The sequence below is a fragment of the Dendrobates tinctorius genome, unplaced genomic scaffold (genome assembly GCF_039654945.1).
Source record: "Dendrobates tinctorius isolate UK_male_01 unplaced genomic scaffold, ASM3965494v1 ptg000138l, whole genome shotgun sequence".
NCBI lineage: Eukaryota > Metazoa > Chordata > Amphibia > Anura > Dendrobatidae > Dendrobates > Dendrobates tinctorius.
In genome coordinates this window covers 10,555,006-10,582,774 of record NW_027361806.1, presented here as the reverse complement: position 1 = coordinate 10,582,774, position 27,769 = coordinate 10,555,006, and the positions used below count along the sequence as shown (strand labels likewise).

The window sequence follows — 27,769 nt, the reverse complement described above, 5'->3', positions numbered from 1 at the left end:
GATAGACTGCGAGAAAATACAGGGCAACTGTATGTACTAATATTGCCATGTACAATACTATAGTTTTTATTCAGTTGCACCCAAGATTATAGCTATCGGTGTCGCTGCACATGACATCTCACTTTGTCCCTTTATTAATGGTGAATTGAATATATAAACCCACAATGTTTCTTTAAGTAACCCCCATTAGTGATGCCCTTAAGACCACACATTTTAAGTTCAGAAAGAACTGCTTTGTAGAATGCCATCAGAAGTGTTTTCCTTCATTTACGCCATCATTCACACCAGAAACTTTCTTGATCATAATTTCAAAATAATACTAGCCATGCTCATGTAGACAGATTCCACACAGAGACGGGTTTCTAATAGTTCCACAGTGTCGGCATCATAGTAGTCTCACAGTGCCGGCCTCATAGCAGCCTCACAGTGCCGGCCTCATGGTTGTCTCACAGTGCCGGCCTCATAGTAGTCTCACAATGCCGGCCTCATAGTAGTCTCACAATGCCGGCCTCATAGTAGTCTCACAGTGCCGACCTCATAGTAGTCTCACAGTGCCGGCCTCATAGTAGTCTCACAGTGCCGGCCTCATAGTAGTCTTGCAGAGCCGGCCTCATAGTAGTATCGCAGTGCCGGCCTCATAGTAGTCTCCCAGTGCCGGCCTCATAGCTGTCTTGCAGAACAGGCCTCAAAGTAGTCTCACAGTGCTGGCCTCATAGTAGTCTCACAGTGCCGGCCTCACAGTAGTCTGACAGCTCCGGCCTCATAGTAGTCTCACAGTGCTGGCCTCATAGTAGTCTCACAGTGTCGGCCTCATAGCAGTCTCACAGTGCCGACCTCATAGCAGTCTTGCAGTGCCAGCCTCAGTAGCCTCACAGTGCCGGCCTCATAGTAGCCTCACAGTGCCAGCCTCATAGTAGCCTCACAGTGCTGGCCTCATAGTAGTCTCACAGTGCTGGCCTCATAGTAGTCTCACAGTGCCAGCCTCATAGTAGTCTCCCAGTGTCAGCCTTATAGTAGTCTCACAGTGCCGGCCTCATAGTAGTCTCACAGTGCCGGCCTCATAGTAGTCTCACAGTGCCGGCCTCATAGTAGTCACACAGTGCCAGCCTCATAGTAGTCTCACAGTGCCTGCCTCATAGTAGTCTCACAGTGCCGGCTGTTATGATTAGGTCACCGAGGAGGAAAGCAAGACCAAGATAAGCCACAGAAAACCAAAGAGGTTGGTAACTAAGCGGATTGCAGACCCCTGATCCTATCCACACAACTAGCAGTAGCCGTGGAGTGTACCTACGATGATTCTAGACGCCTCGACACAGCCGGAGAACAAAATAAGCCTAAAGCAAGAAAGGGGAAATCTAAACTGCCCCAGAGCAGACCCCAAAGGTATAGATAGCCCCCAAACATATATTGTCGGTGAGACAAGATGAAAACACAAACGCAGGTAGGAAAATAGGCTAAGCAAATGATGGGGCCCACACTATCTAGACAGGACAGGAAAGGAAAGACACTGTCTGCAATCACTCAAAAAACCCTGCAAAAAATTTCCAACACGTCTGATAGAAAAATACTGAAGTCACTCGACTTCGCCCACTATATCAGCACTCTGGCATATTCTGAAAGCAGAGCAAAAAGAGGCCAATCTATTAAGGGACAAAAACAAACTGGCACAAGCAGTAACATAAAAATGGAAATTCAGCACAGCCCTAGCCGGAGCTGGCTGACCACACAAAACTGAATAGACAAAACCAAATCAAATGTGAACAATAGCAAAAGAACACTTAGCTTGAGCACGCAGGGACTGAGCTGGAAACTAAGACCTCAGGAGGCAGGAAAAAATCACCTGCAGGGATACAGGGAGTCAGCTGTCTTAAATCTAGTCAAAAACTCCAGATGTCCAATCGTCCTCCTCATTATCAGGTGTCAGGCCTCTGTTAATTAGATCAGCTCCATTACCTCCTGTAACCACCAGAGGGAGCCCGGAAAGACAACTCGCGACCCCTCTGTCAATACAACCAGCTCCACTACCTTCACTAGCAACAAGAGGTAGGCCAGAAAGTGAATTCACAACTGCCGGCCTCATAGTAGTCTCACAGTGCTGGCCTCATAGGAGTCTCACAGTGCCAGCCTCATAGTAGTTTCCCAGTGCTGGCCTCATAGTAGTCTCACAGTGCTGGCCTCATAGTAGTCTCACAGTGCTGGACTCATAGTAGTCTCACAGTGCTGGACTCATAGTAGTCTCACAGTGCCAGCCTCATAGTAGTCTCCCAGTACCAGTCTCATAGTAGTCTCACAGTGCCGGCCTTATAGTAGTCTCACAGTGCCAGGATCATAGTAGTCTCCCAGTGACAGCCTCATAGTAGTCTCACAGTGCCGGCCTCATAGTTGTCTCACAGTGCCAGTCTCATAGTAGTCTCTCAGTGCCGGCCTCATAGTAGTCTCACAGTGCCGGCCTCATAGTAGTCACACAGTGCCGGCTTCATAATGCCGGCCTCATAGTAGTCTCGCAGTGCTGGCCTCATAGTAGTCTCCCAGTGCCAGCCTCTTAGTAGTCTCACAGTGCTGGCCTCATAGTAGTCTCACAGTGCCGGCCTTATAGTAGTCTCACAGTGCCAGCCTCGTAGTCTCCCAGTGCCAGCCTCATAGTAGTCTCACAGTGCCGGCCTCATAGTTGTCTCCCAGTGCCGGCCTCATAGTAGTCTCCAAGTGCCAGCCTCATAGTAGTCTCCCAGTGCCAGCCTCATAGTAGTCTCCCAGAGCCAGCCTCATAGTAGTCTCACAGTGCCGGCCTCATAGTAGTCTCCCAGTGCCAATCTCATAGTAGTCTCACAGTGCTGGCCTCATAGTAGTCTCACAGTGCCAGCCTCATAGTAGTCTCCAAGTGTCAGCCTTATAGTAGTCTCACAGTGCCGGCCTCATAGTAGTCTCGCAGTGACGGCCTCATAGTAGTGTCACAGTGCCAGCCTCATAATAGTCTCCCAGTGCCGACCTCATAGTAGTCTCACAGTGCTGGCCTCATAGTAGTCTCACAGTGCCGGCCTCATAGTAGTCTCACAGTGCCGGCCTCATAGTAGTCTCACAGTGCTGGCCTCATAGTAGTCTCACAGTGCTGGCCTCATAGTAGTCTCACATTGCCGGCCTCATTGTAGTCTCACAGTGCCGGCCTCATAGTAGTCTCACAGTGCTGGCCTCATAGTAGTCTCACAGTGCCGGCCTCATAGTTGTCTCACAGTGCCAGCCTCATAGTAGTCTCACAGAGCCGGCCTCATAGTAGTCTCGCAGTGCTGGCCTCATAGTAGTCTCCCAGTGCCGGCCTCATAGTAGTCTCCCAGTGCCGGCCTCATAGTAGTCTCACAGTGCTGGCCTCATAGTAGTCTCACAATGCCGGCCTCATAGTTGTCTCACAGTGCCAGCCTCATAGTAGTCTCACAGAGCCGGCCTCATAGTAGTCTCCCAGTGCCGGCCTCATAGTAGTCTCCCAGTGCCGGCCTCATAGTAATCTCCCAGTGCCAGCCTCATAGTAGTCTCCCAGTGCCAGCCTCATAGTAATCTCCCAGTGCCGGCCTCATAGTAGTCTCACAGCCCCATCCTGGATCTGCCCCCATCCACCTTTCCTACAGCCCCTACCCAACATCCCTACAGTCTCTATCCCCATTCCCTTTTGTACACTTGCTTTGGCAAAACTAATGTGTATTTAGTCATGCCAATAAAGCTTCTTTAAATTTGTGCCGGCCTCTTGGTAGTCTCCCAGTGCCAGCCTCATAGTAGTCTCCCAGTGCCGGCCTCATAGTAGTCTCCCAGTGCTGGACTCATAGTAGTCTCACAGTGCTGGACTCATAGTAGTCTCACAGTGCCAGCCTCATAGTAGTCTCCCAGTACCAGTCTCATAGTAGTCTCACAGTGCCGGCCTTATAGTAGTCTCACAGTGCCAGGATCATAGTAGTCTCCCAGTGACAGCCTCATAGTAGTCTCACAGTGCCGGCCTCATAGTTGTCTCACAGTGCCAGTCTCATAGTAGTCTCTCAGTGCCGGCCTCATAGTAGTCTCACAGTGCCGGCCTCATAGTAGTCACACAGTGCCGGCTTCATAATGCCGGCCTCATAGTAGTCTCGCAGTGCTGGCCTCATAGTAGTCTCCCAGTGCCAGCCTCTTAGTAGTCTCACAGTGCTGGCCTCATAGTAGTCTCACAGTGCCGGCCTTATAGTAGTCTCACAGTGCCAGCCTCGTAGTCTCCCAGTGCCAGCCTCATAGTAGTCTCACAGTGCCGGCCTCATAGTTGTCTCCCAGTGCCGGCCTCATAGTAGTCTCCAAGTGCCAGCCTCATAGTAGTCTCCCAGTGCCAGCCTCATAGTAGTCTCCCAGTGCCAGCCTCATAGTAGTCTCACAGTGCCGGCCTCATAGTAGTCTCCCAGTGCCAATCTCATAGTAGTCTCACAGTGCTGGCCTCATAGTAGTCTCACAGTGCCAGCCTCATAGTAGTCTCCAAGTGTCAGCCTTATAGTAGTCTCACAGTGCCGGCCTCATAGTAGTCTCGCAGTGACGGCCTCATAGTAGTGTCACAGTGCCAGCCTCATAATAGTCTCCCAGTGCCGACCTCATAGTAGTCTCACAGTGCTGGCCTCATAGTAGTCTCACAGTGCCGGCCTCACAGTAGTCTCACAGTGCCGGCCTCATAGTAGTCTCACAGTGCTGGCCTCATAGTAGTCTCACAGTGCTGGCCTCATAGTAGTCTCACATTGCCGGCCTCATTGTAGTCTCACAGTGCCGGCCTCATAGTAGTCTCACAGTGCTGGCCTCATAGTAGTCTCACAGTGCCGGCCTCATAGTTGTCTCACAGTGCCAGCCTCATAGTAGTCTCACAGAGCCGGCCTCATAGTAGTCTCGCAGTGCTGGCCTCATAGTAGTCTCCCAGTGCCGGCCTCATAGTAGTCTCCCAGTGCCGGCCTCATAGTAGTCTCACAGTGCTGGCCTCATAGTAGTCTCACAATGCCGGCCTCATAGTTGTCTCACAGTGCCAGCCTCATAGTAGTCTCACAGAGCCGGCCTCATAGTAGTCTCCCAGTGCCGGCCTCATAGTAGTCTCCCAGTGCCGGCCTCATAGTAATCTCCCAGTGCCAGCCTCATAGTAGTCTCCCAGTGCCAGCCTCATAGTAATCTCCCAGTGCCGGCCTCATAGTAGTCTCACAGCCCCATCCTGGATCTGCCCCCATCCACCTTTCCTACAGCCCCTACCCAACATCCCTACAGTCTCTATCCCCATTCCCTTTTGTACACTTGCTTTGGCAAAACTAATGTGTATTTAGTCATGCCAATAAAGCTTCTTTAAATTTGTGCCGGCCTCTTGGTAGTCTCCCAGTGCCAGCCTCATAGTAGTCTCCCAGTGCCGGCCTCATAGTAGTCTCCCAGTGCCAGCCTCATAGTAGTCTCACAGTGCCGGCCTCATAGTAGTCTCCCAGTGCCGGCCTCATAGTAGTCTCCCAGTGCCGGCCTCATAGTTGTCTCCCAGTGCCGGCCTCATAGTAGTCTCCCAGTGCTGGCCTCATAGTAGTCTCCCAGTGCCGGCCTCATAGTTGTCTCCCAGTGCCGGCCTCATAGTAGTCTCCCAGTGCCGGCCTCATAGTTGTCTCCCAGTGCCGGCCTCATAGTTGTCTCCCAGTGCCGGCCTCATAGTAGTCTCCCAGTGCTGGCCTCATAGTAGTCTCCCAGTGCCGGCCTCATAGTAGTCTCCCAGTGCCGGCCTCATAGTTGTCTCCCAGCGCCGGCCTCATAGTAGTCTCACAGTACCGGCCTTATAGTAGTTTCGCAGTGCCATCCTCACAGTACAGCACATGGTGCTAGGGATGGAGGTCTGTAGCAGCTGTATTCCTGATTGCTAGCACTAGGAGAATATAGGGATTGATGACTTCTCTTCCAATGTGACACCCTCTGCGGTGACATGTGGGAGCACGCTGCACTCTGCCTCTAATTGGCGCTCTCCAATGCTTTCATCCTTTCTGTAAAGTTTTCTTCCCTTGTGAGACTTGCACAGGTCATCCTCTCCTCCAGGTTGTCATGTTCTCCCTGTTCCATCCTCTCTAATGGAGAATCACAGCCGCCTAATGATGGTCGCCTATAAGTCCTTTACTCTCAGGTTTGTCCGGGAGATGCAGATCCCACAGAGGGGTCGCTGTGACCGCGAGCTGCACATAGTGCACTCCACGACTTGTGACAATGCGCGTCCCCCCGAGCCCCCTCTAACCTGACTGTTTGTCATTTCTCCCGCAGCTCTTGAAAGACACGAGTGAGATATGTGATTTGGAGAGCTGCATCTGAAGGGCTAAGCGATTCTGTTGGAGAAGACTTCTCGATGAGCCTGGATCTGTGTGAAAAGGTCTAAGGAGGATTTAATAGGATGTCAACTGAGGCAGAACTTCAAGTGGCTGTGAAAACCAGCGCCAAGAAAGAATCCAAAAAGAAAGGTACTTCTCATGTTCTGGGAGGCGCGGCGTCAGATGAGCTCTACAGGCGACACTTTTATGAGGCGGGCTTTTCATGTAGAAAATTACATTTTACACAAATGGCTTCTTATAAAAAGAAAACTTTTCTTTATACAAGAATCATGACAAGAGGGGGAAAATAATACTGAGAAATAATCCGTGTATGTTCTCGTGGACTCTGCTCCAATATCTGCTTCAAAAACTGCTTCCGGCGCTCTTTGGATTGGTTTCCTATTTTTATGTCGATGGGAAAACTTGCCTGTAATGTAAAATACAGAAGCTACCAGTTGATTTTTCAGCCATTTTTGCCCCCAAAAAGCTTCAAATTGGACACTGAGTCAATTAGAAGCAGGAAAAAAGCCCCAGACATGCACAAAAAAGCGTCAAAATCAGCAACAACAGCAAAAAAACACAAAAAATGTGGATTTTAGACAAAATGATTTAAGGTTGTTGGTGAGAACTATAACTAATTTTTTGAAAAGTTGCACTTTTGAAATCTTCTACTTTAAACTCCTGCTGTAAACTGATATAACTTTGCACCAAAATACATTTGGACTAAGATATTGATGACCTATGGGAGGAATATTAGATTATGGGGTTTTCACCCCTGTCCCCCCATTAGTCAGGTAGTTTCAGAAGTGCACAGTATATTGAACTTGAAAACCATTGCTCCATTCACTACCTAGTGGTTACTTTTGGGTACTGCATCTTAACTCCCATTCACTTCAATAGGAGCAGAGTTGCAATCCCTTATACAGACATAACCTTGTGAATGGAGCTGTGCCGCTCCATCTCTCTACAGTGTATGCTTCTAGCAGCTGCTGAACCTGGTATTAGCTGACTGATGGCGGCACTGGATGTCGGACCACCACAAATATGATATTGAAGATCTCACAAAGGACATAATTTTCTAAGATCATGAACAACCACTTTAAAATCATACTAAAATTTTCAGCTTGCATCATCCAACTTTTCTCACCAGTTTTATTTTTTGGAGACCAAAAAACAAAAGTTTTTGAGCAACTTTTGACTCTTGAATGTAAACTAATTAACAAATGGAGGCAAATTACTGTGAATTCTGCGTTGAATCAGTTGCAGAATTTGCAGGAATTGCTTTGATATCTATTGCATTCTGCTACATAGAAACTTCTCGCTTCCCGGTAACGGGGGGCTGACAGTTGAGGGATTGTCACCAGAGGATATTAGGCAGGATAGTTGGAGGCTCCAGTAAATGTTTCCGGACACTCGGAGGGATGGAGGCGCTGCGTGGTCCACCGCAGCTCAGTACATTTACTTATTAGAGGATGTGAGAATCGTACATGGATTCATCCAGACAGGAAAGGGAAGGCTCCTGTCATGTAGAAAAAAGGATTCTGATGTACAGGCAGTCTGACTGCTCAGGACGGTATCAAGCAATTTCTAATAACTTTGTACCTGTAAGTACTGTATATACTCGTGTATAAGCCGACCCGAGTATAAGCAGAGACCCCTAATTTTGCCACAAAAAACTGGGAAAACTTATTGACTCGAGTATAAGCCGAGGGTGGTGCTGCACAAGGGTTAATGGTGGTCCAAAAGATGCTCCATAGATAAATACCCCCCATATATTGCTGTTAATGGTGGCCAAAGAAGATGCTCCATAACTAAACCACCCCCCATATATTGCTGCACAAGGGTTAATGGTGGCCAAAGAAGATGCTCCATTGATAAATACCATCCCATATGCTGCTGCTGTTAAAAAAAAAAAAAAAAATGACATACTCACCTCTCGTCGCTGGGGACCAGGTGACGGTGACCTGAGCAGGCGGGGATACCGGCTCGCTATGTGGGCCAGGTGCCGATGTCACCTCTGGCTCAGGCCCCCGGCACTGGCGATACTTACCGGTCCCCATTCCACCTCCGCGCTCCACTCTGTCTCCTGGGTCTCCGCAGTGACGTTCAGCAGAGGGCGCGCACTAGCTAGGTCATCGTGCCCTCTGACCTGAACGTCACAGTTAGAGGACGCCGAGGACAGAGCAGCGCACAGCGGTGGAAAGGGGACAGGTGAATATTGCATTGCTCCCCATCCTCCCCCTGTCATACTCACCCCCTCCTGGTGCACAGTCTCTGAAGCCCCCCTGCTTGTTCCATGGTCTCGGCACCCCTGCTCTTCCAGGCTTCAGCGGTCATGTGGTACCGCTCATTAAAGTCATGAATATGCGCATATTCATGACTTTAATGAGCGGTACCACGTGACCGCTGAACGCAGGAAGAGCATGGGCGCCAAGACTATGAAACAAGCAGGTGGGCTTCAGAGACCGTGCGCCAGGAGGGGGTGAGTATGATCTCTGACACCCCCGCTCCCCCGCCGACCCCCGAAATATGACTCGTACATAAGCCGAGAGGGGGACTTTCAGCCCAAAAAATGGGATGAAAATCTCGGCTTATACGCGAGTATATGTAAGTGGCTACGAAAAGGCTACAAAGCGCTCCTCTCTTTCCCTGGAGGATCCAGGTGTCTGCATATTGCAAAGACTAAGGATTCCATAGACATGATGTAATGCTTCATTTCTCCTCCGGAGGCGCTGCAGGGAAATGAAAGACTTGTTACCTAGCTCCTCGACAGCTCATAAGCGATTGCGGGAGGTCCTAGTAGTAAGACAGCCTCGGGGTCAGAATTCTTCACTCTTGGTACAATTGTAAACTATTGACTTCTGCTGCAATCACAGTTTGCTCTCATGCCTCCAGAATAGATATCAGTTTCCTGGAATATTGCTGGGAGGCTTTTAAAGAAGATAAAGGACTAACATATAGGACGCAACATTGTATCTGATGGCTCTTAAAGATCCATAGAACTGTCAGGCGTTGCTAGGCAACAGCACAGAATAGAATTAAACATTGATACTGTAATTAGATCACGCAGGATTCCGTATACAGATCATTTCCTGCCTTTTCTTTTAATAGTAGGGAGTACAGATATTAGTTAATGGGGATGAGCTGGATCGGAAAAAGGAACATTTTCTTTTTGTTAGAAGAGCCAATCTCTCGAAATTCGTTCCCTAGAAATGGCCATCACACGTTATACTCTGAGGTTTCTCCAGACCCAAAAGCATAGTAAATATAGGGGAGTGAAGAGGTTAAAAAAAAAATTTATACTCATCTCCAAGACCCTCATCTGACTCTTTATTCCGTCTCCACCACCGCAGCGGCTGCCCTGGTCCTGGGTTTTTCCACTTTTGAGGCCCACATGGTCACTTGAGGGGCAGCCCCATGTCATGGGTAACGTTGTTGTGTGTTGCCTAGTACATGATGGCGTGGGCTCCATCATCGAAAGACCCCAATGTGCATCGTCTGTATGGGCCTCAGTGCCAGACAAACCAGAGTCCCATATGTGTTTTACTGGATTTGGGCAACGTAAATCCAGAAAATGTCAGACCCACCAGAATTCAAGATTTTTAGGAAATTCATTTCAAGTTTGATTAGTTATGAAATGATTCTCTCATCCAAATAATCCCTGCCTAATGTCCTCCTAATAACCCAGGAATCTTTTATGAAATCTTTGTAAGCTTTCACTTTCCTTGTAGCTCCCCCACAGGTTACATGGAGTATTACACATTGCCTATTCATACCAATGCCTTGTAGGAACCAGACAGGTCCTCCAGAGCAAGAGCCGCTCTTTATAACCTCTCCCTGATTGAGGATCCTGAACACAGGACCCCTCTATAGAATAGGGGGTATGAACATAGGTTTTCTAAACAGGACAAGTCAAATTTCCCTAACAGGGTAGTTTATATGGGTTTTCTATGCCATACAAACCCTTTAAAGGCAGGTGATGGTTATTTTTTTTTTTTTTTGCTTTCTATTTTTATTAGAAATTTGTGTTTGGTTTTATTACAGGCAAAAGCTTCCAAAGACTATGTTCACACGGTACGTTGTTGCTACTTTTTTTTTCTGCTCTCTTGGCAGTAAAGAAGCTGCCTTTTGTGCATTTTTGCTGCATTTTTGGTGCTGATTATATGTGTCATTTTTCTAAATTACATTCTTAATTTAGTTTTATTCACCAAAAACGCAAGAAAAACACAGCAAAACGCCGGGTTGTGGTTTTTTCCCCAGCATTTTTGTATTTTCTCGCTTCTTTCTATAGTGAGAAAACGCTGAAAAACTACTGAAAGAAGTGACAGGCTGCAGATTTAAAAAAGCAGCGGTTTCCTATTCCGTCAGGAAAAAAAAAAGCAATCGTGTGCAGCATGAGGTTTCTGAAATCTGAGCTTTTGCTGCTACTGTAAAAATTAGCTTTTAATTTGCATAAAAAGCAGCAAAAAATGCAAAGTGTGAACATAGCCATAGAAATGAAAAGAAAATATTTAAAAAAAAAATAGTTAATCATGAACTGTTCCCCCGTTTCCTTAATCAATCATCAACTGATGGAGCAGAGAGACTTTCTATACTGTATATGAAGAGTTCCGGGAGAGTTTCACAATTGTAAATTGCTACTCGAGGTTTTTATCTACAGAAAATATTTCTGCAACTTTTAATCTAAATGAAAACTGCGCCCCTCGTCTGGTGTGAAGTCAGGGAGTGGGAGGAGGAGGAGGAGGAGGGGGACGGCCTTCTATAGGGTTTCATGTGCTGAAATTATTTTTTTCTCCTGTTCCTCTCGCGGAGCATGACGAGACTGTCAATGTGTCAATAGAAGGAGAGATTCCTATAGATGTCAGGATAACAAGACATTTATTACTGCAGTCCCCTCCGGCATCAACAGCACCCGGAGATGGAACGTTTAATCTTTATGGAAGGCGACATAACAACTACATCCTCGCTCTGACATGTTTCACAATGACAAAGAATTGAATCTGCCTCGTGGACTGTGTTTAAAACGTTTACTTCACCTGCACCGAAAGGAGACGCCATTTCGTCCAGGCATGCTCAGCCAGACATATAGCCACCTTCCACCACATCTCCTTCCCTTGTTACATTAAGGTGGGGATATTGGCTTCTTCTCTACTGGCTACAGGGGCCTTTCCTGCATAGAGAGATGGTCTCATTGAAAAATTCTACATCCCCCTCCAGCAATTATATTACCTCTTTAAAGGCACATATATTGTTACCTCTAAGCCGTTTTCCATTCCTTGTTGATGTGGTGCTTGATGGAGCATGGGATCATATTGCCCTTAAAAAAGGCACTGGCCCCCCTCTATAAAAGGCAATAGTAGCTGCAAGGATTTGCTCCTCCTCCAAGGTACATCAGATGCAACTTTTAGGGTAACTTTCTCTACACCCTCCAACAAAATACAAGGCTTTTGCGGTGGCTGCCTGGCATTGGTTACAACGTCTACAAATGAGTTACTTTTGTTACCAATCCTTCTAGTAATGTATATAATAAAGACTGGATGGTAAGAAAGAAATGCTAAGAGCTATGGAAGAACATGAGCTTTTCTTCTAGATTAGAGTGAAAAATGGGGTAAAAACAAAAAAGTGAAATGGAATAAAAATTCCATTCCGCCATTTGGAAAGGTACAGGAGGTTAGGATTCCTACTTTAGGTGACGTGGTCCATCGAGCATCGCATGTTCTCGTCGTTCTCTGGCAGAATTGTGAGCCGTTTCCTAAAGTTGTCGACCAGCTTAGAAAAGCATTTTTTCAAAAATAAAATTGAAAAATTTTGAGTTATAGGGTTATCCTGATATTCTGTCTTCAGGAGCTCAGCGCTCCCCCGCTTCTCAGCTTCCTTCTTGCCTCGCGCTCCTGAAGATAAAGTAGACACTTTGCAGCATGAATTCACCGCTGGTCTGAATTGTGAGCGCTCCTGCGCTGCAAGCAGAGTCGGTTTTTCTCTGTGCAACATCGGTGGAGGCCAGGGACAGCCGGAAGCAGCAATCCCGACAACTTCAGAGCAGCGCCTGCAAGCTCTATAGACGAGCTTGCAAGCGCACACTCCTTGCTTAGGAAACCGACCACTGCTGCAGTCAATCAGTGGTGGACATTTTCTTATGCAAGGAGTGTATGCTTGCAAGCTCTTTTCTATTCCTAGATAACAAGCAACAAGCAATAAACTAGGAGAGCAAAGAGGATTTTTAATAAAAGAGAGTTTGTAAAAGTTGCTTGATTTTTAAGCCATTTGCAATTTTACCCATTTATGATCATGAGAAAACCCTGTAACTGAGGTGGTCCCTGATTTGAACTTCCATCTATTAACTGGAGGGAGAGAGTGCAGTAAAGAGCACCCCCTGGAGCCTCGAGGACCTGTCACATTAAGGCATTAAACAAACAGCCCATTGATTTCAATAGACACAGTGTAATGCTTCTTTGTCCATGTGGAGGCGCTGCAGGGAATTAAAAGCAAAATTTGCAGATGGATTATAACTAGAGATGGACAAACCTGAATTTATTCTGGCTGTCTTTACCATACACCTATAGGAATAGTAATGGATAGGTGTCTTAGAGACGCTTCTCCATTACTAAGCTGTGGGCTTGATGTCACCGGACAATACAAAGGTGACATCAACCTTACAAATATGAACCCCACTTGCCACCGCTATAGGGTAAGTGGGAAGGCTAGAATTGGTGCATCTAATAGATGCGCCTTTTCTGGGCGGCTGTGGGCTGTTATTGTGGGCTGTTATTTTTAGGCTGGATGGAGCCTATATCAATGGCCTCTTACCAGCCTGAGAATACCATCCCCCAGCTGTGAGCTTTAGAAAGGCTGGTTGTCAAAAATGGGGGGGGAGCCCACATCAATTTTTTAATTATTTATTTAACTAATTAAAACAAACAGCGTTTGGACTCCTCTATTCTTGATAACCAGCCTTGCTGAAGGTGACAGCTGAGGGTTGCAGCCCCCAGCTGTCAGTTTTGCCTGGCTGGATATCAAAAATACAGGGAACCCATGCTGTTTTTTTAAACTATTTATTTAGAGCACAGGAGTGGCTGAAGGATACTTCCATAAGCTGCTCCTGCTCTCACTGTTATTAACGGCAGCAGGCGTGGGATGATGAGAGCTGTAGTCCCATCAGCTGACACCAGTGACAGGAGGTAAACTTTATACCTCCGATCACAGCTGAGCGCTCATGCTGTCTTTTGACAGTGTGGGAACTGCATCTGTCTGAATGGCTGTAATGAATTTACAGCCGATGAGAAGCGATGTGTTCTGCGATGTCATGCACATGAGAGTGGCAAACACTGGATGTTTGACCCCCCTTTCAACTGAATAGGGTCCAGGTTTGGGTCTGGGTACTGTTTTGCTACTCAAACTATTTTTAACTGTTTGGCCGAACCCTCCAGGCCGAACATCCAGGGGTCTGCCCATCTGTAATTATAACTTATCACTGGGGGGGCTAACAAAAAGCAGCCCCCCTATAAATTGTTACCTCGGAACTCGAATTCTCATTGCCCCCCTGAATACAGATCAGTCCATTTGCCGGTTTCCTGTACATTTCGGCAATTACTGCTCCTCTGAAGATCTTTTCTGTATGAAAGCGAAGGTCAGAGAGGAACTCTGCTTATAATTTTCATATCAAAAATATTCATGAGTTCAAAGAGAAAGTTGCCTCCATAGATTGTAACTGGAGGAGACGCGTCGCATCGAATGTGGAAATCCGGAAAGCAGAGAAACTAAGGGCACTCCATAAATGGGTCACTGTAACGGCCCGGGAAACGGCTGCGGAGTCCTCCATGGAACATCTGAGGCTTCTCTGAAGGACGGGCGTCTGTAACCCTGTAGACGGCTCGTTATTTCAGAGTGACATCGATGATCTGTGTTACATTCTATTATATTAGCATGCACTGTTATTACTCCACTGCTTAAAAATAGCAATTAAATCCCGACTCCAGATCCGGCCCCAATTAATTGAGGCTTACGGCCATTATCGCAGCCTCTACCACTAATGACAGAAGGGGCAGAACGTTCTGTGAGGACCCCACTAATTGTAAGAAATATCTGCACCGCTGAATATACAGTATGTATCCTCAGCTCCTCTGCCGCATCACTACGAGCAGAAGAGGCGTTTCTGAGCCGCGTCACCTAGAAAAGCTGTAGGAATAGTAATTAATGCTGCAAACCAACTACTAATAAGGCTGGTTTCACATTAGCGTTATTGGGCGCGTCCATGCGTTCCTATGTTTAACATGGCGTACGCATGGTCTTGCGTTTGCATGCGTTCGTCTGCATTTTCGTGCACATGCGTTTTTTCCAGGTGTGCGTCTAAATGCGCCAGATGCAACATGTTGCATTTTTGGGTCTGCCAAAAGGCGTAAAAAAAACGCATGCACACGACAAAATAACGCATTACAGTCTATGGGAACGCAGGCATGTGCATGGACATGGGTTCGTCTGCGTTTTCGTGCGCATGCGTTTTTTGAGTAAACATGTCTAGACACTGGTTTAAACCACCCCCTACACAAAGAAGCATTGTTTGATGTCCCATTGGTGGAGTCTGTTTCAAGGATTTTTCAAGGATTTTCCTCCTGTGAAATGTGACACCTAGAGAACGCATGCGCATAAAAAACGCAAACGCATGCAAAAACGCATGTGCGTTTTTACTTGCGCACGACGCGCTGCGCACAAAGACGCAAAGGTGAAATTAGCCTTCAAGGGGTTAAATAAAGGGGTTGCTCAGGACTGTTTTTTATTTTTTAATACGGGCATAAGAGCTAACAGTCAGGTATTTGCACTGATCTCGGTCACAGACCGTTCCTTCCAGCGATTCCACGGCTTCCGCTGATGTCATAACAGAGCACCGGCTTCTCTTCCGCCGTCCTCTGTTGACGGGGCGTGACTGCTGACGTCATGCTGATTGACAGAGCAAAAATGAAAAATCGCCAGATCTTGAAAGAGTTAAATTTGTAGGACTTGAACCAGGAGAAAAAAAAGAAAAGAAGTTAGGGTCCCATCAAAGAAAGGTCGCCTTGTCGTGGCAAATGGGCTCACACAAGGTGGCCGATTTGTGTGCCCAGTGCCTCCATTGTTATAGCGTGGTCTGTACAGCACTGATGCAATTTACAATTTATGTATTCGATGTTTGAATATACCTTGGTGCACAGATACATACATAGATAGATACAGTGCCTTGAAAATGTATTCATACCTAGTGAACTTTTACACATTTTTTTTACATTACACCCACACACTTAAATGTAGCAAATATCTGTGAAGTGTACAGGAAATTGGACGAGGTTTCCTCATTATTTTAAAAATATAAATCTGACAATTCTGAGGTGTATTTGTTTACAGCCCCCGAGTAAAGTACTTTGTAGGACCACCTTTTGTTGCAATTACTGCTGCCGTCTTTTGGGGTCTGTCTCTCCCAGGTTTGCACATCTAGAGGTGACATTTTTGCTTATTCTTCTTTGCACACTCCTGTTCGCTCAGTGTGATTGGATGAAGAAGTCTGTGATCAGTAATGTTCAAGTCACGTCACAGATTCTCAATGGGATTTCAGTCTGGACGATGGCTGGGTTGTTTACACACATGAATATACCGTATTTTCCTCTAAACCATCCATTGTAGCTCTTGCAGTATGTTTAGGGTCGTTGTCCTGCTGGAAGGTGAACTTACGCCCCGGTCTCTTTTGCAGTCTCTAACAAGTTTTCCTCCAGGATTGCCCTATATTTATTATTATTATTATTTATTATTATTATAGCGCCATTTATTCCATGGCGCTTTACATGTGAGGAGGGGTATATATAATACATGCAAGTACAGTAATCTTAAACAATACGAGTCTCTACGGGAACAGGATGAGAGAGGATCCTGACCGCGAGGGCTCACAATCTACAAGGGATGAGTGAGAATACAGCAGGCGAGGGTAGAGCTGGTCGTGCAGCGGTTTGGTGGATCGGTGGTTACTGCAGGTTGTAGGCTTGTCGGAAGAGGTAGGTCTTCAGGTTCTTTTTGAAGGTTTCCATGGTAGGTGAGAGTCTGATATGTTATGGTAGAGAGTTCCAGAATAGGGGGAATAACTACAGCTGTTAGCTGTATTTAGCTCCATCACACAACTCTAACCTGCTTTCTTGTGCATGCTTTTAAAAAGCCTCCCCACAGCATGATGCTACCACCACCACCATGCTTGACGGTGGGGATGGTGTTTTAAGGGTGATGTGCAGTGTTACTTTTCCATCTCACATAGCATTTCGTATTTAGCCCAAAAATGTATCTTTTGATCTCATCTGACAAGAGCAACATATTCCACGTACTCATTGTGTCCACTACTTGACTTTTTGCAATCTACAAACGGGACTTCTTATTTTTTACTTTCAAAAATGTATTTTTGTCTTGTCACTCATCCATAAATGTCAGATTTGTGGATCATATTACAGTTGTCATGTGGACATATTTTTCCACCTGAGCTGTGGATCTCTGTAGTTCTTTCAGAGTGACCATAGGTCTCTTGGCTGCTTCTCTGCTTAGATCTATCCTTGCTTGGGATCTCAGTTTAGGTGGCTGGTCATGTCTTGGTTGGTTTTCAGTTGTGCCATACTCCTTCCATTTTTGGATGATAGATTGAATAGTGCTCAGTGGGATGTTCAGAGCTTGGGCTAATTTTTTAACAACCTAATCCTGCTTCACTTTACTCCACAACTTTATCCCTGACCTGTCTGATGGGCTCCTTGGCTTTCATGATCCTTTTTGATCCCTAATGGTCTCAGACAAACCTCTGAGGCCTTCACAGAACAGATGTAGTTATACTGAGAAGAAATCACACCCAGATGGACTCAATTTAGTAATTAAGTGACGTCTGGTGGCAACTAACCACTCAGGATTTTATTTAGTGGTATCAGACTATAAGGGGGCTGAGTACAAATGCACATCACAATTTGCAGATTTATATTTTTAAAATATTTAGAAAACTGTGTATCATTTCATTTACAATTTGAAAGTGCTTGCTACTTTGTGTTGGTATCACGTAAAATCCCAATAAAATAAATGTAAGGCTGGTTTCACACTAGCGTTTTTTTGCGCTGCGCTGCGTGCGCATACATGCGCATGCACAATGCGCCCCTATGTTTAACATGGGTGCGCATTGTCTAGCGTTTGTATGCGTTTTTGTGCGCATGTGTTTTTTTGCAGTGTGCGCCTATGCGCGCCAGACGCACCCTGTTGCATTTTCTGTGCGCCCAACCTGTGTGAAAAAAACGCATGCGCACAAATGCGCACGAAATGCGCAAAAAAACCCACATTACAGTCTATGGGAGCGCTGATGTGCGCATGGACATACGCACATCAGCGTTTAAAAACGCATGCGTTTTTAGAGTCAAACTGGTTAACAGGCATGCGCAAAAAATAAGCAAACGCATACAAAATGCTTGATGGGTTTTTTGTATGCATTTGTACTGCGAAAAAAAAACGCTAGTGTGAAAGTAGCCTAAGTTTGTGGGAGTAGCGTGAAAATATGTGGAAAAGTTCACGGGGTATGAATACTTTTTGAGGCACTGTTCATTTATAAAATGATACAGAGATAATAAATAGATGATAGATAGGTAATAGATAGATAATACAACAATGATAGATGATAGATAATAGATAGCAATAGATAATAGATAGATAATAGATAGATGATACATACGTAGATAAATGGATAGATATTAGATAATAGATAAATACGCACATAGAGTGTCACTAAATGTTACGTTTATCTTTTGATATAAAGGACTTGACATCTCTTTTCAGCACATTCAGTCCTGAGAGCAAAAGTATTCATGCCTCAGGCGATAACCATGGGGAGATAAACCCAAATTGTTGTAAAGAAAGTCCGGTGGAAAAAACATGGCCAACGCTCCCGCAGAGCCCCATCCATTATACATGTACACCCATATTAAATATTGAAGGCGCTTCGCAGTGACTCATTCTTCTTCTTCTTCTTAGTTAAGAATGATCCGATATTTATCTCAAACTGGAGCAGAAATAGTAAATAAATAAATATGAGCACAGTAATGATAAAATCCAAAAATAAATGTATAAAAATCATGTACAAAATTCCTAACGGCATATTATGGTTTATTTAATGTCACATTTTTATCTGCACTCTTGGCATGATAAAGAGCACAGAAAATGGCACAACAGATGGCAAGTTTTACAAGAAGTCTGGGCCCCAGTAACGATTATTCTGACACAGTCTGCTCCTGCAAATATGCAACACATAAATGACGTTCGCAGCGCTGATGAGTGATAGGCAGCTTCTGATGGACGGCCGAAGATGCTCCTTTAAGTCTTCTGTAGGAATCTGAGGAGGTGTATGGTAACAATGAATGCTCAAAAATAGCACAAAATTCAGTAAAATTGGAGCGCAGCAGAACATGATTTTATTATGAGGCTTAGAATTAAAATTTCATTTTCCATGTGTTGGGCAGCGCAGTTACAAGCTCGGCCATGATCCTGTTTACTTTGGACGGCGGTTTTGTTTCAAAAGACATAATACTAAACAGGACGTCCTCACTCTTCCCTCAAAAACCAGGGGAAGAGTCTTGAGGAGATCATTTGCATATTCCCAGTGCCTTCTGGGATAAGTGAAGAGTCTCCGCGAGCTCAACGATCACTGGGTTTTGGCGGTTGCAGCTGAAAAGAGGAAATCGGAAAACCAGGGGAAGAGTCTTGAGGAGATCATTTGCATATTCCCAGTGCCTTCTGGGATAAGTGAAGAGTCTCCGCGAGCTCAACGATCACTGGGTTTTGGCGGTTGCAGCTGAAAAGAGGAAATCGGAAAACCAGGGGAAGAGTCTTGAGGAGATCATTTGCATATTCCCAGTGCCTTCTGGGATAAGTGAAGAGTCTCCGCGAGCTCAACGATCACTGGGTTTTGGCGGTTGCAGCTGAAAAGAGGAAATCGGAAAAACCGCGCGCCGGCCGGCGCGCGAAGTTTGGCTCATCTTTCATCGTTTTTAAGAAATCTCAAGATGGAAGAGGCCAGGAGCCATTTGGTGAGCTGCATTTCTTGCTACATGTTCACAGATTTACCAGTGGAAAAGCCAAACTTCACATGCCACAAATGCAAGCTTGTGTCCCTGTTGGAGGAAAAGTTGCAAAATCTCGAAGAGAGGTTAGCTACGTTGAAGATCATTAAGGAAGGTGAAGAGTTCTTGGACAGAGCAGAATTATCTCTTCATGTTACAGAAAGAGAAGAAATTCGAAGTGCACCTGAAGAAACAGAGGAATGGAGACATGTGACCCAGAGAAGTAGGAGGATCAGGAGGCAGTCAGCACTAGAGTTGAGCGATACCGTCCGATACTTCAAAGTATCGTATCGGATGGTATCGGCCGATCTTTAAAAAAAGTATCGGTATCGCCGATTCCGATACCGGAAGTCCCATTCAAGTCTATGGGACTTCCGGTATCGGAATAAGAAAAACCCTTTCCTGCCCTTGTACAGCCTCTCTGGGGTCTGTACGGGCCTTTCGGGGGGCTGTGCCGGCCTGCCAGGGGGTCTGTGCAGGCTCCGGTGGTCTGTGCCGGCCTGCCGGTGGTCTATGCAGGCTCCGGGGGGCTGTGCCGGCCTGCCGGGGGGCTGTGCAGGCTCCGGGGGGCTGTGCCGGCCTGCCGGGGGGCTGTGCCGGCCTGCCGGGGGGCTGTGCAGGCTCCGGGGGTCTGTGCAGGCATCGTCCGATGGGACTACAAGTCCCATCGGGCGATGCCTGCTACCATGACAGTGATTGACACATTAGCCAATGATGGGACAGTAGTAGTCCCATCATCCGGCTAATGTGTTAAATGTAAAAAAAAAAATAAAAAAAAAATTACATGCTACATACATACAACATACATACTACATACTACATACATGCTACATTCATACTACATAAATACTACATGCAACATACATACTACATGTATACTACATGCATGCTACATACATACCACATATATACTACATACATACTACATGCATGCTACATACATACAACATGCATACTACATACATGCTACATTCATACTACATACTACATACATGCTACATTCATACTACATAAATACTACATGCAGCATACATACTACATATATACTACATGCATGCTACATACATACTACATGCTACATACATACTACATATATACTACATACATACTACATACATACTACATGCATGCTACATGCATGCTACATACATACCACATACATAACACATATATACTACATGCATGCTACATACATACTACATGCTACATACATACCATATACATACTACATGCATGCTACATACATACTACATGCATGCTACATACATACTACATGCTACATACATACTACATACATACTACATGCATGCTACATACATACTACATGCATGCTACATACTACATGCTACATACATACTACATATATACTACATGCATGCTACATACATAATACATGCTACATACATGCTACATACATACTACATATATACTAACTGCATGCTACATACATACTGCATGCTACATGCATGCTACATACATACTACATACATACTACATGCTACATACATACCACATATATACTACATACATACTACATACAATACATTCATACAATACATACATAGACATACAGTACATATAACATAGAGTAACATACTTACCAATACTTGTCACATTGTTCCCCGAAGCCATTGTCGTCTACGGAATAAATATTAACATAACAAACCACAAAAATACTCACCCACGATCCGAAGCAGTCCACGAGTGTGTCCCATGACGATCTTGGGTAGAGAACTGCAGCATCAGCTGTTGCTGCCGTTCTCTACGGGCTGCAGGAATCCAATGACGGAAGGTAGGTATCCTTCCGCACTGTATTCCTCCGCCACTTAAAAAAAAAAAAAGTCCCTAGTCTCACTTTATGCCATTGCTGTGTGGGATTCCGTCATTGGATTCCTGCAGCCCGTAGAGAACGGCAGCATCATCTGATGCTGCAGTTCTCTACCCAAGATCGTCGTGGGACACACTCGTGGACTGCTTCGGATCGTGGGTGAGTATTTTTGTGGTTTGTTATGTTAATATTTATTCCGGAAAAGACAATGGCTTCGGGGAACAATGTGACAAGTATTGGTAAGTATGTTACTCTATGTTATATGTACTGTATGTCTATGTATGTATTGTATGAATGTATTGTATGTATGTAGTATATATGTGGTATGTATGTAGCATGTAGTATGTATGTAGTATGTATGTAGCATGCATGTAGCATGCAGTATGTATGTAGCATGCATGTAGTATATATGTAGTATGTATGTAGCATGTAGTATGTATGTAGCATGTATGTAGTATGTATGTGGTATGTATGTAGCATGTAGTATGTATGTAGCATGCATGTAGTATATATGTAGTATGTATGTAGCATGTAGTATGTATGTAGTATGTATGTGGTATGTATGTGGCATGTAGTATGTATGTAGCATGCATGTAGTATGTATGTAGCATGCATGTAGTATGTATGTAGTATGTATGTAGTATGTAGCATGTATGTAGTATGTATGTGGTATGTATGTAGCATGTAGTATGTATGTAGCATGCATGTAGTATATATGTAGTATGTAGTATGTATGTGGTATGTATGTAGCATGCATGTAGCATGCATGTAGTATGTATGTAGCATGCATGTAGTATGTATGTAGCATGCATGTAGTATGTATGTAGTATGCATGTAGTATGTATGTAGTATGTATGTAGCATGCAGTATGTATGTAGCATGTATGTAGTATGTATGTAGTATATATGTAGTATGTATGTAGTATATATGTAGTATGTATGTAGCATGTAGTATGTATGTAGCATGCATGTAGTATGTATGTAGCATGTAGTATGTATGTAGCATGCATGTAGTATGTATGTAGCATGTATGTAGTATGTATGTAGTATATATGTAGTATGTATGTAGCATGTAGTATGTATGTAGTATTTTTTTTTTTTTTTTTTAACATTTAACACATTAGCCGGATGATGGGACTACTACTGTCCCATCATTGGCTAATGTGTCAATCACTGTCATGGTAGCAGGCATCGCCCGATGGGACTTGTAGTCCCATCGGACGATGCTTGCACAGACCCCCGGACATCAGCACAGCCCCCCGGCAGGCCGGCACAGCCCCCCGGCAGGCCGGTACAGACCCCCACAGGGTGCACAGCCCCCCGGCAGGCCGGCACAGCCCCCCGGCAGGCCGGTACAGACCCCCACAGGGTGCACAGACCACCGGCAGGCCGGCACAGCCCCCCGGCAGGCCGGTACAGACCCCCACAGGGTGCACAGACCACCGGCAGGCCGGCACAGCCCCCCGGCAGGCCGGTACAGACCCCGGGCAGTCCACACAGCCCCCCGGCAGGCCGGCACAGCCCCCCGGCAGGCCGGCAGAGACCCCCGGAAGGCCCGAAATGACGGCGCATCATGATGACGTCAGTCTGTCAATCAACTTTGAACTTCCGATTCCGATGCCGAATTCCGATATTGAAAAAATATCGGAAGTCGGTATCGGAATTCCGATACAGCAAGTATCGGCCGATACCCGATACTTGCGGTATCGGAATGCTCAACACTAGTCAGCACCCATACTGCTCAGAAACCAGTACCAGGCTCTCACGCAGGAAAACGATGAAGAAATACATCAGGATAAGACTTTGCCAACAAACAGCAACCTTGTACGCCTTCAGAGTCCTCCTGGATGGAGAAAGAAAAATGTTGTGAAGAAGAAACGGAGAGTGGTGGTCATGGGGGATTCCCTGCTGAGAGGAACTGAGGCCGCTATCTGCAGACCGGATATAACTTCAAGAGAAATGTGCTGTCTTCCAGGTGCAAAAATTAAAGATGTGTCTGACAGGATATCAGGACTCTTCAGACCTACAGATGACTACCCATTCCTGCTACTACATGTGGGGACAAATGACACCGCAAGAAACGACCTGGAAACCATCTGCAGAGACTTTGAAGACTTAGGCAAGAAAGAGAAAGAACTGGGAGCGCAGGTGGTCTGCTCTTCCATCCTCCCAGTGGATGGCCATGGAACAAGGAGGTGGAATAAGATTCTGCAGGTGAACAACTGGCTACGTCGATGGTGCCGTCAGCAACGATTTGGATTTCTGGATCACGGAGTGAACTACTTATACGATGGACTACTTGCTAGAGATGGGGTGCACCTTACGAAGACTGGAAAGCATGTATTTGGAAGTCGCCTTGCTACACTTGTAAGGAGAGCTTTAAACTAGAACAACATGGGAAGGGAAGCAAAAGACCAGAAAAAGCCATACACCTGACAAATGCTATTGAGAACTCTGCTATTAGAAGTGGAAAGGAAGAACAAAGACGAAAGAATCTAATTAATAAAAATATTGGAGAAAGAGAAACCAATCACAAACTAAAATGTTTCTATACTAATGCACAAAGCATGGGCAACAAACAAGGAGAATTGGAACTACTAACGCAGGAAAAGAAATATGATGTCATTGGAATCACTGAAACTTGGTGGGACAATACACATGATTGGAATACAAGACTAGAAGGATACAACTTATTTGCAAGAAACAGACTTGATAAACGAGGAGGGGGTGTCGCATTGTATGTTCGAAACGCGTATATCTGCACAGAGATTGAAGCTTCAGAGACTGGGAGTTCTGTGGAAACTGTTTGGGTAAGAATACAAGGACAGAACAATGGAAAGGACACCATTGTAGGCATTTACTACAGGCCGCCTGTGCAAGCTGAAGATATGGATGAACTCTTTATGCATCAAATGCCAAGTTCTCCAAAAAATATGACATAGTTGTCATGGGAGATTTCAACTATCCAGACATTTGTTGGGAATCTCTCTCAGGCAAAACTAACAGGTCAAGGAAATTCTTATCCTCTCTTGCTGACAACTTTATCTTCCAAAAGGTAAAGGAGAAAACAAGGGGAACTGCTACCTTGGATCTAATCCTTATAAACAGGGAGGAAATGGTTGAGGAGGTAAAAGTGGCTGGGACCCTAGGAGGTAGCGACCATGCTATTTTAGAATTTTGGATAACTAGAGGTGGAAGACCTGTGAAGACTCAGACGTCAAGGTTAGATTTCAGAAAGGCAGATTTTAAGGGATTCAGAAAGAGAATTGGAGGGATCCAATGGCTGGATATCCTTAAAGACAAAAATGTCCAGGAAGGATGGGAAATCTTGAAAAATGAAATTCTCAAAGCACAGTTGTTAACAATTCCGAAAAGAGGGAAGAATAGGAAGCATTTAAGGAAACCAGGATGGATGAACACAGAACTTAAGCACATGCTAAAAAGGAAGAAAAAAATGTTTATAAAATGGAAAGAGGGAGGCATATCTAAAGAAGAATATAATGCTGTCTGCAGAACCTGCAGGGCACAAATCAGATTAGCTAAAGCTGAAAATGAACTGAGGCTTGCAAGAGATGTCAAAAGCAATAATAAAGGATTTTGGGGATATGTCAAAAGTAAAAGAAAAGTCAAAGATGCTATAGGATTTTTACAGGATGAAAATGATGAAATGGTAAGACAGGATGTTGAGAAGGCTGAACTTTTAAATTCCTATTTTGCATCTGTTTTCTCTCAGAAAGGAAATGCAACATCAACTGTTATTCACTGTCCTATTAAGGGAATAGAAGAATCCAGGATATCTATAAACAGAAAGATAGTGAGGAAACACTTAGCTAACCTAAATGAATTCAAGTCTCCAGGTCCAGATGAATTACACCCCAGAGTACTGAAGGAGATAGCAGAAGAAATTTTTGAACCCCTCTCCATAATCTTTGAAAATTCTTGGAGAACAGGAGAAGTGCCAGAAGACTGGAGAAGAGCAAATGTTGTTCCTATCTTCAAAAAGGGGAAGAAGGTGGACCCAGGCAACTATAGGCCGGTGAGTCTGACTTCTATACCAGGAAAGATCTTTGAACAAATTATTAAACAACATGTATGTCAATACCTGGATAAGAATGAAGTGATTAAACAGAGTCAGCATGGGTTTCTAACTAATAAGTCATGTCAGACTAACTTAATTTCCTTCTATGACGGTATCACTGATTGGGTGGATCAAGGAAATGCTGTAGATATAGTATATCTTGACTTCAGCAAAGCATTTGACAAAGTCTCTCATACAATCCTTATTGAAAAAATGACTAAGTATGGAATGGACAAGGCAACTGTTAGGTGGATTCATAACTGGCTTAGTGATCGGACCCAAAGAGTGGTCGTAAATGGCTGCACATCCAGTTGGAAGAATGTCTCAAGTGGGGTACCACAGGGCTCTGTCCTGGGCCCTGTATTGTTCAACATCTTTATCAACGATTTAGATGAAGGAATTGAGGGTAAACTGATTAAATTTGCTGATGACACAAAGCTAGGAGGGATAGCTAATACTAGAGAAGAGAGAGAGAGGATTCAAAAAGATTTAAATAAACTGGAGAAGTGGGCAGCAACTAACAGAATGGTTTTTAACAGGGAGAAATGCAAAGTACTACATCTGGGCAATAAAAATGAAAAAAGCATATATAGAATGGGAGGAATAGGGCTAAGTGACAGCACATGTGAAAAAGACTTGGGTATACTAATAGATCACAGACTGAATATGAGTCAACAGTGTGATGCAGCAGCAAAAAAGGCAAATGCAATTCTAGGATGTATTAACAGAAGCATACAGTCTAGATCACGTGAAGTCATTATTTCCCTCTACTCCTCTTTGGTCAGACCTCATCTGGAATATTGTGTCCAGTTTTGGGCACCACATTTTAAAAAAGACATCAACAAACTGGAGCAAGTTCAGAAAAGAGCGACCAGAATGGTGACCGGTCTGCAAACCCTGTCTTATGAGGAAAGGTTGCAGGATTTGGGAATGTTTAGTTTGCAAAAGAGAAGACTGAGAGGAGACTTAATAGCTGTCTACAAATATCTAAAGGGCTGTCACATTGTAGAAGGATCAACTTTATTCTCATTTGCACAAGGAAAGACTAGAAGCAATGGGATGAAACTGAATGGGAAGAGACACAGATTAGATATTAGAAAAAACTTTTTGACAGTTAGAGTGATCAATGAGTGGAACAGGCTGCCACGAGAAGTGGTGAGTTCTCCTTCAATGGAAGTCTTCAAACAGAGGCTGGACAGACATCTGACTGGGATGATTTAGCGAATCCTGCTTTGAGCAGGGGGTTGGACCAGATGGCCCAGGAGGTCCCTTCCAACTCTACGATTCTATGATTCTATGATTCTATGATTCCTCCTTTATTTGGCACTTTGTCATTGCCCGCATTCCTCCACCACTTTTTCAATTCTCGTGACTTTATTTTTTCTTGCTTAGACAATGTCTCGAATGACTTATTGGTGTTGTAAAAATGCCTTTTTTTCAAAATTGGCCAGCAGGATACATTGTTGCATTTGGCTGAGAAATCAATTGAAAAGGGCAAAACTAAAGCTTAGGACTGACCAAGCCCTGTTTGTTATCCCAGAAGTGAGAAAAGACTGGTGCGTTCCCCGACCTTACTGCAAAATATGTCTCCTTGTGTACATTTTTTTGGCCTTAAAGTCCCTGATCTTATCTATTGATGAAGGTAACCTAAAGTCTGGATAGAGGTCATTAATATACAGGGGCATGTAAAAGTTTGGGCACCCCTGGTCAAAATTACTGTTAAAGTGAACAGTTAATCAAACTGAAGATGAAATGATCTCTAAGAGGCCTAAAGTTACAGAGGACACATTTCCTTTGTATTTTTGGCAATATATATATATATATATATATATAATAATTTTTTACATTTTAAAAATTACAAATTGGCCGATCATTTCATCTTCAACTTACTTAATGTTCAGACCCCTTTTAGAAAAAGCCTACGAGAAACGCGCGTCGGGGTAATATGATCCGTGGTCGTCCTGTACTCTGATCAGTGGTAATCAGTATGCCTGAATATTTTTGATGGATATTTTGCGGATCCTGCACAACACATGGGATAAACTCCTAGTTGAAATTTACTATCTGCACATTGTCACGCCAGACCGGCTAATAAAAAATGGAGCAGCGAATGCCGTCATTTAGGATGAGGTTTGCAGGGCACCAGTCCAGCGTCCACTGGTTATTGACCAGGGTCCACTGGTTATTGACCAGGGTCTTGTGACTCGGTTTGGTCATATATACTGATACTGTCACAATAATAGTCATAGTCCAAATTGCTGCTATAAGTGTCCAAAAATTACAATTTTGCATTCCTGGAGGAGACCTCTAAATAACACACACGGGGCATTTGCAAATTTGACCATTTTCCTTTATTTTAAATCCATTTTTCCCTTTTTTCTAATGTGTCCGCTTACCAGGAACCAGCTATATTGTTACAGCTCCCTGATATAATGGCACTGCATGTATCTCCTACATACAGCTATACA

At 44.7% G+C, this 27,769-nt stretch overlaps 1 protein-coding gene across 12 annotated transcripts in view; it reads left to right on the top strand.

Moving 5' to 3' along the window:
• Nucleotides 1-27,769, top strand: part of DAB1 (DAB adaptor protein 1) — a 947,480-nt gene that overhangs the window by 696,572 nt on the left and 223,139 nt on the right. For 11 of the 12 annotated variants that reach the window (XM_073544564.1, XM_073544566.1, XM_073544561.1 and 8 more), the window contains one exon: nt 6,262-6,455. In XM_073544564.1, the coding sequence (XP_073400665.1) occupies nt 6,389-6,455 (67 nt within the window). In that variant the 5' untranslated portion in view covers nt 6,262-6,388. Of the gene's footprint in view, nt 1-6,045; nt 6,128-6,261; nt 6,456-27,769 lie in introns of those variants that run through there. The other variant, XM_073544563.1, reaches the window with a different exon arrangement.